Raw genomic sequence first — 13074 nt, 5'->3', positions numbered from 1 at the left:
GTTGAAGAAAGGATTTCCCAACTCTCCTTACCCTTTATCTGTTCCTTCCGACTATCCTCCCTAAGTTCTATCTTCAAAGTGAAAGTCACCAAACGAGTCTCACAGGCACATCTCCACCAGCTGGCAGATTTCCCTGATTTTGGCATTACGTGAATAGCAGGATCTCTGATAATCTCTCAAATACAAAATTATTAAAAGTGTTTTTTTCCCCAACGTACTAGTGTTCTTCCAACTCTTTCTCCACTCACAAAACTTGCTATTAGCAAAATTTTATTTCATAGTATGGAAAAGATCAACATGAAGTCCTAAATAAAAAAATACACACAGAAGGAATTTCATTTTCATACAAAATATAGTCCTTTGGTGAAATGAAATTTTTTTTTTTTAAATTCCTGTGCCCAGTGGCCTATGAGAATGGGGAATGGTCAACCATCACCTGAAGAAATGAAAAGGTGGATCTGCAGGAAGCACACCAAGTGATTCCAGGCCTGGGGACCACCGGTGCCTGGGCAAGTGCATGAAGCCTGGGCCTCTAGGGGGCTCATGTGAGAGCAATGAAGAACTAGAACTCACAGTAGGCGCCAGGACGTCTGGGTCAGGAGCCGGGACAAGCAGCACTAGACTGGTTGAAATGTGGCACTTCAGAGATAGCAAAGGTTATGGACCCTACAGGTCTGAGCCTGGTGAAGCTTCTGGTCAAGGCTGTTTTCTTTTGAAAATAAATAGGTATAAGGAAAACAAAAACAAGAAGCTAGACATAATATGTCCAAAACCACTGAGCAAGCAGTCAAGATTGTTTTATTTTTATTTTATTATTGGCTAGAAAGACTTTGCAATACGCAAATGTATTTCTTCCAAGAGTCGCCCCTTGTGATCTTAAGAGTCCATGTTAACTCCTTTTCTGGAAACTTCCTTTTCTCAGTTGTTGTATTCTTGAAGAGCCTGGGCCATGAAGAGTTTGCCTAAGTTTTGGGCAGTGAATTCCTTGATGTTCTGGCAGTAAGTATTAATCTGGCCTGTGCAATTGGAAAAGTGAGAAAGAGAGTCAAAACGTTCCACAAATTATAAAAGGACCTAAAACACTAGTCAAACAAGAAAATCAGCATAATACAGAATCACCAGTATTTTTTTTGTTTTAAATCAAGAGGGTATGAGAATCAATTCTATTTTTCTATAGGAGATAAAAAAAGACTGTAAGTTCTTAAGCCATCTTCCACTCTTGGTTACATGGAGAAGAAAGAAAAACTACAACTTTTTTGGTGTGTGTAGTTTTTTGTTTTTTTTGGGTGAGGAAGATTGGCCCTGAGTTAACATTGGTGCCAATCTTCCTCTATTTTTTTGTAGATGGGATGCTGCCACAGTATGACTTGATGAGCAGTATGCAGGTCCACACCTGGAATCCAAACCTGCAAACCCTGGGCCACCGAAGCCAAGAGTGCGAACTTAACCACTATGCCACGAGGCCAGCCTTAGAAAAACTACGGCTTTTTAAAAGGTTATCAGCAGTTAGGTACATATTGTATGTCAATCAAAACGTACTGACTCTGCAAATTAGACCTACACTGCACTGAGACAAGCGAGAAAACAGCACAGCCTCTTCTTAGCCAGGTAGAAAAGAGATACCAAGTCACAGAACTGCAAACTAACCCGACTCTCCTGACCCTGATGTGAACAAGTAAGCTGTTTTCAGTCCACGATCTGGGAATATTAAGGGCTGCTCCCCCAAGCCAAGACAGAGCAGGAGCAGAGCGTCCACATGAAGAAAGAGCTCCATCACTGCTTCTAAGTCTTGAAACTAAGGATCTAATCTGATGCAATGGCGACACATTTTTTGAATTGGACCTGAAGTAAGGAAACTGTTTCAGTTCCCCAAAGTTAATCTGTATGTATGTATACTAGAAACTTTTACGGAATTTGGATTTTTCCCTCACACTAAAAATATACCAAGAGAACTGAGAAATTGTGAAAGATCACCTTTTCTTTGAGTAGGATTTTCACTCTAATAAATCTCTCACAGACAACTGGCTGACTGACTCAAACAGTATTTAACAATAACATTTACAAGGAAATAGGATAATTATAGCTAAATAAAGCACGACAATTACATATTCAAAATTCAAGTCCTAGCATAGGGTACAAGATCTCTACCACTTGAAGGTGGTGTTAAATGTTAAGTATCTCCAAGGAAAGTCATCCAGAATTATATTTATGTTGTTATAATTTAAGTCAAAGTAAGGAAAGGACTTCTTCAAGTCAGAAAATTTAACTCAATTCAAACACCCACGTACAAATTTGGGCTCAGTGCTAGGCTAGAACATGAAAAGTAAGGGGTTTCAGTTAAATGATCTTTCACATTATGAGACTGTAAACATTTTTTCTTGGTTTCCATGAAAGATGACTCAAATAAAACCTTTCCATTTTAGAAAGTTTATAATGCCATCTCAAAAATGTTTAGATAAACAGAATGAAGCACTGAAAAGACTTTAGAAATAACAAAGACTGACAAATTCTTAAATTTCAGAAATTACAGGTGCTAGATTCAAATTCACTGTTTAACCATTTTAAATACACTAGCTTTTATGACCTATTTTTCTCTTTGTAAATCTCTCATTGTCTTCTTCTTCCTAAAGAACACAGAAAACCAGCCATGTTTTGCACTGGCTAAGGATACCTGCAATGAGCAGAGAATCCATCCTGGCAGGGGGCTGGGGTGGCTTGAAGAGTTTGGACAGATCCTCTTCAGGGAGTGGGGGTTCTCCTCGACTCTGGCGCTGCATGTTCTCCTGCTGGCGACGCTGCTGATACTAAAATTCAGAGGGAAAATGATTTGGTTATTTTTCTCTACCTGAGGAGAAAAAAGGACATTCCTCACTTATGCAACCAGCAAAAACCTAACTGCTCTGAATTCCAATCTTAGTTTTATAAATGATAACCCTTGGTAACTCTTGCTTCTAAGAAGTTAAATATGGCAACAACAGAAGAAAATTCCTTTGTTGTAAACTCTAGCGTCACTTTGAGCTCTAAGAGTCTATAACAAATGATTCAGAAAAACAAAACTGATTACATGAGAAATAAGAAGCTTAAAAGGTAAAGTTGTTCATGGTCGGTGAGTGAAAGGAAGTAACTTTACCATTTATGACAATGAGGTACATGACAGCATTAGACATACAATCCATCTTAACCTTAATAACTAAGTAATGAACTAACACACTGGGGAATTCTTTCAACTTTATCCCTATTAACCAAAAGAACAATAATACTGATATATATATACACATATATATCATCATCATCACTATTATAATAGTAAATACTATTACTGTTCTTGACAACAGATCTATGCTTTAGCTCTATAGCTAAGAATGAATATTAACTTCAGATAATGCTTCAAAAACCTTCAAACTTTGGATTCCTATGACTTTCTGAAGAGAAGATGGGGATACATATAAAGGTATAGGTCAACTACAAACTTACAGATCAAATTATGGTAAAGAGCTAATATTTGTGGATTGCTTACAATAGTGGAGGAAATCACCTCACCCACAGCCTTAAAAGGTCAGGTCGTGAGAAACCAAAGTGGGAGAGTAAAAATTCTAGTGCTTGGATTCTTATAAAAACCAAGAGCAATGATAGTTCTTCCTAAAGTAGGGGAGTAACTTGCTTTGCAAAGATTCCTATACTTAGTATGGGGTATGAGAGTAGAAGTGAGACAAATCTAAAAAGGGATATGAATGGCACTGGTAAGAATACACATCAAATACACAATTTTAAGACATTAAAATTCTGAAAAAATATCTAAAAGACTGTTTTCCAGAATCAATCATCTCATAGGTGTGATATTTTCAATTTGATACCTGAGGTTGAGTCCTTCACCTAAAGGAAGAAGCAGGAGAACAGAATCAAGCTGGGTTTGTTGGGGTGTTTTTCCTAAAAGTTTGTCAGAGATTTTCACCATCCCCATCTTCACCAGCACCTTTTCAGCTAAAAAAGATACTTTATAGATTTATATGTGTTTCTAAAATTCTAATCATGGTAGAATCAAAGTATTTTAAATTTCACTAAATATATGAACGCTGATGCTAAAAAACTTTTTTAAATACACTATTCTCAGAACCACTTAGTTGTGCTTAGAATTCTATAGTTACAATACCTAGTTTAAAGAAAATTTTAATGAACACAGACTAGTTATATACAAACACTTTCACAGATAAACATTCTGGAATCAATTTATCTATGAATCAAATGTTAAGAACAGTTCAGAGCAATATAGTCCAAAAACAGCACTCCAGAAACTGTGAAAATCATGTGGCCTTTAGGTAACACTAATAAAGAACAGGTTAAATGGACATAGCAGTATATATGTGCATATGAGAATATTCAGGTAATTCTAGAGTTTTTATCTGTATTATACTATCTATTTCACAGTAGTTGGTCTATTATTTACTATCAAAATTGCTTGCTCTTAATCACAATTGCTCAGTTTTTTAAATGAACTGAAGATTGCTAACTATGCTGCAATGAGCCACTACCAAACCAATTATAGTTAGTAAAGAAATGAGCTGTGACACTCTAGAATCTCTTTGCTTCTGATTTTCTCAATAAATGGATCTCTTATTTCCATAACCTTGGCATTACAATCTGAGCTTAATATAAAAACTCTCTTTAAGGCAGGTATTTTTAAGTACAACTTGTAAATAATATATTAGGAACAAACTATATAAAGAATAATCTTTTTAAATATGATATATAGTTACTAGCTAACAGTCAATACCTTATCAAAGATGATTTACATCACTTTGAAGATGACTCTCGAAACACCATACTTAGAAATGAATTCTGTTTGTTGAATTTTTCCATAATACCAACCTGATGTTTCTGCTGCTGCTGTTTACTTGTATTCCTCATGTATGTGTTATATTTAACTATGTCTTGGCTCATTTCATCCACTCTGTCCATCAGCAACTGTAGATTCTTCCCCAAATGATTGCTGAAATGTAAAGTAAATATGCTGGTAAGTCATATTTTAATGTTATGGTTCTACCACTGCTCTAAACAGTTCTGAGATATTAAATTGATCTGCCATTTGCTAAAAGAATGAGAGTGCACATACACATAAGAGCAAGGGTAAGGGAAAGAATCCAAGTCAGCTTGTTATCAAACTTTCCATACCGAGCGCACAACTATAACACAAGGCTATCTGAAATAGCTCAGGTGCTTACTGTCAGAGCATACATATGTCAGGATACGACATGCTGAACATACCTCGTGGGATATCTATAATGTACGTTTTCTGAACAACCAAGTTTAACCTAAGCTCAGAGTTCCGAAATCATTTTCCTGAGCACCCTCCCCGCACCCAAACTATACTCCAAAGCATTTAAATCAGTAGTCATAGGAACAGAAGATTCATGCAAACAGACTAAGACTTCTGGCACTAGATTTCTCTGATCTATGATTTCTCTATCTAGCAGGTTCTGAAAGAGCAACCACAGCATTTATTCTGCAAAGCCAGATGAAGAAAGAAAGAGGGCTCCTTTCCTCTTGCCCTTCCTAGAATCTGTGTTTTGGTCTTTCATACTTCTTTACTTCTCCAGAAATATTTATTGAAGCTCATTTACTAAAATCTTCTTATAAAGTCATGCTAATGGTTAGTACAATGACCACCATACCCATTGCTTTCTGCCTGCAACTATCTCCTATATTGGTAAAGCCTGCTACTACACATATGCATTCTAAAAATAACTAGCTGACAAACAGTACTCATTCATTCATTTCAAAGAGATATTTACTAAACACCTATTATGTTTCAGCCTAAGTGTTAGCAAACAGGGAAACAACAGTGAATGAGACATTCGTGATCTCCATCTTATTGAGCTTACAACTGACTGGGGGTGGAGAGCGGGGAAGAAGGTGGTAGACGGACATTTTAGATAGTATGGCGGGAATTCTCTCTTTAAGGAGATGACAGCCTGAAAGCAAAAGAGCAGAAAGTATCAGTCATGCAAAAAGTATTCTAGGCAGAAGAAAGCTCAAGTGCTAGAGGCCTGAGATAGGCAAGAACTAGGCAGATAAAAAGAAAACACCCAGCAGGCTGGAGCACAGTGATAGGTTAGGGAGGCCAGACAAGCATATATGGGAAGCCATCAGCTGCACCACACAACACCCCAATAACACAGAATGACTGAGACCCCTCAACTCCAATGTGAATGGTATCCTGGAGTTGTCTATGTTTGTGACATGTTTTGCCTTAAATTTTAAAACGACCAGTCTGGCTGCAATGCAGAGAATAGCCTGGAGATCAGTTAAGAGTCAACTGCGGAATGCTGGTGAGGATACGGAGAAATTGGAACACTCACACATTGCAGTAGTTTGCAAAGTAAAATGGTGCAGCTGCTGTGGAAAACAGTTTGGTGGTTCCTCAAAAGTTAAACACCAAGTTACCATATGACCCAGCAATGCCACTCTTAGGTATATACTCAAGACAACTAAAAACATATGCTCACACAAAAACTTCCACACATATGTTAATAGTTGCATTACTTATAATAGCCAAAAAGTGGAAAAAACACAAATGTTTATCCAAGGATGAACAGATAAATAAATTTTGGTATATCTATACAATGGAATACTATTGAGTCATAAAAAAGAATAAAGGACTAACACATGAATGAAACCTAAAAACATTATACTAAGTAAAATAAGCTAGATACAAAAGGCCACTTAACTGTATGGTTGCATTTATATACAATGTCCAGAATAGGCAAATCCATAGAGACAGAAAGCAATGAGTGGCTGCCAGGGGATGGCGGAAGGAGGAATGACTGCTTAATGGGTATGGAGCTTCTGTTTGCAGTGATGAAAATGTTCCAGAATTAGTGGTAATGGTTGCACAACATTGTGAATATACTAAAAACTAATGAATTGTACTCTTTAAAATGGTGGATTTTACATTATAAGAATTTTATCTCTACTTAGACTACAAACACATACACACAAAATCTATTGTGGTATTCCAGAGAAATAGTGGTGGCTTGTACTAGACGGTGGCAGGGAGCATAGAGAGAAGAGAGCAGAACTGCAAGAGGAACCAAGGGTGACTCCCAGTTTCCTGGCTTAAGTAGCTGACTGGTAGGTCACAGTATTTACAGAGAGGAGTGGAAGGCTGAGGAAGAAACAGATTGGGAATGAATGAAACTAAATTCAGTTAAAATAAGGATTCTTTATGGATTCCATCTATAAGCTGAAGAAAATTAGATAGTTTTGGCTCTTTCTCAAATAGTGGAAAGAGCATGAAACTAAGTGTGTCTGCTTATGTGAGTGTGTGTGTGTAAATAAATTTATCTTTTAATCCTAGGTCTGGCACTACCCACATAACCTTGACCAAGTGACTTGGCCTAATGACTCAACCTGTCCAGGAATCAAGTGTTTTTTCCAGCTTAAATTTTATTTCATATTTATCTTATTTCATTGTAATTCTGTGAATCACTCACTTTAAAATATTTCTTCTTCTTTGGAAACCAGACTAAGTATTTGTTTCTGTATTCCTCTAGTTTCTTAATAGTTTAATTCACCCATAATTTACGTGTTTGGGCCAACGATGCAAGGTGAAAACTAAAATGATTTTTTCCAGTAGCTAATTAAATGTCCAAATATAGTCACACTGCTTTCCAAATAACTTCAGGATTAAAATTTAACAATACTGTGTAGTCTCACATGCATCCTTTCAACACACATTACTGAGTACGTACTTACTTTGCCAGTCACTCTGTTAAGAGACTAAGGATTAAACTATATAAGACATTGCTGCACTTAACTCATTCTAATGCAAGGAGAGGAATGCAAATAGATAAATACAACCCAGTGGTGGTAACTGCTCTAACAGACCTACAGCATAAAAGATAGTTTGGTAGGATCAGATGAGACTTTCCAGATTATCTGACAGCTGAATTTTGAGTTTTTGAAGAGAAGTTGAAGACATGGAAGGTGGGAAGGGACACCACATATTCTGGGCACAGGAAGCATGTTCAGAGACTCTGGCATGAAAAGCCTGACACATTTGAAGAAGTGCAAGTAATTCAGTACACCAAGAGCACAGGAGAGGGGCAAGACTGGGAAAAAAGAGCAATGAAACTAAAGAGACAGACGACAGTCACTGTGCAAAGACTCTCGGAAGCTAGGATTGTAAGTTTGGATTCTATTCTAAGGACAATGGGGAACCAGCCAAAAATTTTAAGTAAAGGAGTAATATGATCATACAATTTGCATTTAGCAAGATCACTATAAGGAAAGAGGAAAAGGTTAAAAGTAGGAAGTTAGGAGACTGCAAAAGTAATCAGGAATAGAAATAACGAGGCCCTGGACCTAAGGTAGCAAAAGAGAGACGTAAAATGAAATCATCCCGGGAATGTACACAGAGGAAGACGGACCCTGAGCAACACTGATGTTGAGGGGGGAGCAGAGGAGAGCGTGCTGTGTAGAATGAGAAGTAACCCAGAAGAGATGTCGTTTCATAGACTCCAGAGAAAGAATTTCAGAAGAAGGGGTTATCAAATATTAAATGTTTAAGAGTCTACAATATCCAGTCTTCTCTGACTTTAGTGAGACCTCTAACCACAGAGAATAGGTAGAACACTGCTAAGTGTTGAGGACAAGTGGGGAATGAAGAAATACAAACGGTAACATCTATTAATAAGTTTGACTATAAAAAAGGAGAAAACGAAGTAAAAGCTGAAAGGAGATGGATAATAACGGCATGAGATCAAACGGTGTTCTTTTTGTAACTTTGTTGGTTTTTTTAAGATGATGGAGACTTAAGTTTAAACGCCCTTATTCTTAGGAGATGAATGCTCAAGTATTTAGGGGTTAAGAGTCGTATCTGCAATTTGCTTTAAATGGTTCAGAAAAAAAAAGGTACACCCTTATGTACATAAATAGCAAGAGAGCATGTGCAAATATGGCAAGACACAACTGGTGAATCCAACTAAAAGGCTTATGGGTATTCATTGTGTTACTATTCTTTGAATTTTTCTCAAGAGTTGAACATTTTCAAATTTTTTTTAAATATGGGAAAAACAAGTCAATAAACATAACAGGAAAGGACCAGAATAGAGAGGCACTGAAGCTATCTGAGGAAGGAGTGCAGAGACAAACAGTGAGATCCTGAGAAAGCAAGAGGGGTAGAGACGGGACTGCCCTAAGGGGAGACACCGATCCTTCCATTTCCACCAATGGAAGAATTGAGGTCCAAAGAGCTACAAGAAATGCCAGAATTAACCACATGATTAGCTGTTAAATAAATCATTGATGTCTTTAAGTGCAAAGGAATTCAGAGAAGGGGAAGATCACCAGCAATCTTATGACTGGGCAATTGGCGGGGAGGGGGCCGGGGCAGGGAGTGACACTAGAGAAATCCATAAAGGACAGGTCCCGCCATATGCAGAGAAAGATCTATTCTATTATTCGTTCCCTGACCTTAAATCTTGGAGACTGATTACCCTGACTTTAGCAATGAGGAAGGTACTACTAGAATAGACCCTCCCTCTCCACCAAAAAACGTCTTTAACATAAAGTACTAATATTATGTGTTATAGGTATATGTGATTATAGTGAAAGAAGACAAGCATAGATATACAGACTTCAAACATTTCATAACATTTACAGTATTATAATGCTCTTCAGAAATATATCCAATAAGAAATACTCAAAACTCTGGACAGTATAGGCCTTGAAGGTCAAAAGGAATTAACAATCATACACAACTGTTTCACAGATAACATTCACAGGAAATCAGGCCCATTACCAACAGCAAATTTAAGAGGATCTTTTCAGTACCAGTTCAACTGGAATACTGAAACAGGGAGATATTGTTAGGAGTTTCAATAATATAGCCTTTTCTTTTACTGCCAAGGAAACAAAGAACTGAAAACAGATAACTTAGATGTGAATCAAGACGCGCAGTGATAAGCTGGTCTGGCTACAATACCAATGTGCTCTTATTATCCTTAATGTATGTAGGATGCCCACACTTAGTTTACTTTTTTAAAGAGGAAATAAAAACAGAATTCTTTTTTCACATGTGAAAAGCTGAAGGCTTGTATAATACATTTTCAAAAATGAATAAAGGCTGTTACGAAGTAACCATTAACAGAACTACCATCTAATAAAATTAAAAATTAGAATTTTTTTAAATGAAAGGGAATGTAGTATAGTTTATTCACAGCACAGAATAAATTTATCTGGCAAATCAAAGAACTGGTACCCACATACGGGTTGTGAAAAGCAAGACGAAGCAAAATGTTTAAGGAGCTGCTTAACAATGATTTTTGATATAATTTTGAGAAAAATTTTTATGGCAACTGGCCTGATTAGCAGCATCACACTATTAATTTAGAAATTAAAATTTGATATGTACAAAGGTTATATTTCAGTCTTTTAAAATAGTATTATCAATTTGAGTCAATGGTATAGTCCAGTAGTATAAGCACTGCTTCAAGGTTGCTTCATTTTTTCCTCCCAACTGAAACACCAATTTGCCCTTTAAATAACTTCACATGGAAAGCAAAGGGCCTCTCTTCCATTTCACATAAAATGCAGAAGATAAAAACTATAATAAAATATTTGTCTAGATCTTAGTTGCTATGGAGAACTGGGAACATTTTCTTGGCTATTATAAATGCTGCTTTGGACAAACAGGCATTACAGACCAGCTCATTGGTAATGTGAAAGCACAGAAGGGCTATATTTGTTTTGTATGCTCAATAAATGAAGCTTGGGAAAAGGTGAAGACATAAATTATATAAGCAAAAACTTTCACATAGTAAATTTAAAATTATTATATAACTACATACTTAATACATCAAATTTTAACCTTGCATGCTGAAAAAGGTTCTTAGCGCAATGCTTTAAATACAGGTGTGCCAAGTGTGTTTGTAAAAGCCATAAAGAAAAATACGACCTTCTAAAAGAGACAAATTAAAAGACCATTATGAATATATGTTTCTAGTTAAACAGTACACTCTTTAGTGCCAAATTAGCCTTGCAACCTGGCTATATCATTTAGCACTCCGTTTACCATCCAATTTCCATCTCCTTCCCCTGTAAAGACTTTCTGGTGGCCCGTGATGGATTCACGCAATGGAAGGTGGCATCTGAACCACAATTCTACCCATCTCGAGGCATGGAGAAGAACATGGGGCTCTCCGGTCCTTCTGCGTTTATCCCACTTGTCTTATACTGAAGAAGAACTAAGTCTGTACGTTCTTTCATACAAGCTTTATCTCAGATAACTAGAAATTTGAGAAATTTGATAATAATTGAGCTTCTGTCCCAAACTGGTTGCTTAAGAAAATGCACCTTGTTTCTTTCAGCCATTCAACAAATGCATACTGAATGGTTACTGCCTCTGTCCATTTCATTTCATTCCACAGTCTGCTGTTAGCCTTCTCCCACCACAAAACAATCACTCGCTTAGTGGGCATATGAGAGAAGCTATATACATGACTCTGTTCATATTTCTGTTAAGAGCAATAAATGCGGAGAAAGAAATATTAATTCCATAAAGGAAACAATCTATCTGTTTTGGGACACCTCAGTCGGCATTTTACCAATACAATAAATAATATCTTAGCAACCAGATAACTAAAGCAGTCACAGTGGAGGAAATTATCTCACTACTGTCTAAGATAGCAAAAGCCAGTGTCAGGTTCAGAAAATTCTAATTTTAATTGAAAATTCAAACTGGAAGGTTACTACTAATAGAGTCTGCATCTGAACAAGGGCAAGTACCACCAGTAAAACAAAAAAGCGTATTTGTTTTTCTCCAAAGCATTATTAAATATCCAGCCATAATATCATAAGCCTCTAAGGACAGTGTACAATAAATAAAGCTGAGCCAAATAAAAAAACCCTCTCCCATTAGCATTTACCGTATCAAAGCAAAAATGATACAGCAAAGGCAGCAGAGGGTTCTTATAATAGGAGCTATTAGTATTCAAACACTGTTTCACTTTATCAGTTTGGCGTTTTTCCTGGGATCTTAGCAGGCCGGACAAGCACTACATGTTGTTACATATGTCTTAGTAACCTCAAAACAGCTTAAATAATTTTTTTCTTCCTTCACAGGTTAAAGCCTAAGTAAAAGAATCTTTTGCAGAAGGTGATAAAAAAGGGACTTTTCGTTAGGCAAGGCCTCTTACCTGCTAGCAAGACTGAGCAATTCATGTTTATCTGCTACAGCCGACTTCTTCTCAAGCTCCCACATTAGGACGTTGATCAGATGTGAGTTTTTAATTACAATCGGCACTTCTTCAAACATGTGCTCAAAGGTGATATTTCCCTTTTTCAATCTGTGAAGCATGTTAAAAATACTTTAGTCTGGTGGTCAGAAGTAAGTGACTATTTCATACATTTTCCCTAATTCCAGGCCCTCCCCAACATCTTTGTTTGTTTTGTTAGCATTCTTTACAAAAGGGAGAGAAACTAGAGTTTTGCAGAGTCAAGCATTAAATCAAGTGATGTGAATAACTTTGAAAATGACTTGAGTTTGATCTATAACCCAGAAAGTTAAGATTCTTGGTAAAAGAAACTTCTTTCTCTGTAATCAGTTATCTTCAAAACTTCATTGATACTAAAATGTAAATGTCATGGGTAGTTATGCTATATAATCTATATCCAAAACACATAAAATATAGCTAGAAAAGAGAAATATTCTAGTTTTTGGAAAGTTCATTTTAAAAGCCTACTGAACTAAAGAGACTGACACCTAACAGAACGCTCACAGGACACTCCCCGTACAGTGGTTCAGAACACAGCAAGAATGCAGCTTCTCATAGCTTAGTTACAACTACCATATCCAGGAATTGTTTATAAGTTAGCTTTTCTTGCAAAATTCTTTGCACCTTAGCTTCTTTAGGAGCCAAAGGGGAAACTAGCAATGAACTCTGTCCTATATGAAGTCAAAGCCACTAACTTTAATTTAATACAAAATAAAAATTCCTATAATTAACAGAAAATGAAAGAATACTGAATTTTTTAAAAAAAATTTTAATGTAAATATTCCAATGCCATTATGTAGGA

At 36.5% G+C, this 13074-nt stretch overlaps 1 protein-coding gene across 1 annotated transcript in view; it reads right to left on the bottom strand.

Moving 5' to 3' along the window:
* Positions 1-781: 781 nt before the first annotated feature.
* The window catches only part of EIF3H (eukaryotic translation initiation factor 3 subunit H), a 95881-nt gene continuing 83588 nt past the window's right edge, over positions 782-13074 (bottom strand). Inside the window, exons 5-8 of the mRNA XM_046642647.1 lie at positions 12195-12344; positions 4867-4987; positions 2672-2804; positions 782-1016 (exon numbers count right to left, since the gene is read on the bottom strand). Coding sequence (XP_046498603.1) covers positions 919-1016; positions 2672-2804; positions 4867-4987; positions 12195-12344 — 502 coding nt within the window. The 3' untranslated portion in view covers positions 782-918. The remainder of the gene's footprint in view (positions 1017-2671; positions 2805-4866; positions 4988-12194; positions 12345-13074) is intronic.

This window comes from Equus quagga, chromosome 16 (assembly GCF_021613505.1).
Source record: "Equus quagga isolate Etosha38 chromosome 16, UCLA_HA_Equagga_1.0, whole genome shotgun sequence".
In the NCBI taxonomy this organism is placed as follows: domain Eukaryota; kingdom Metazoa; phylum Chordata; class Mammalia; order Perissodactyla; family Equidae; genus Equus; species Equus quagga.
Note: the sequence above shows the minus strand (reverse complement) of the source record. Positions and strands in the feature narration are given on the sequence as shown.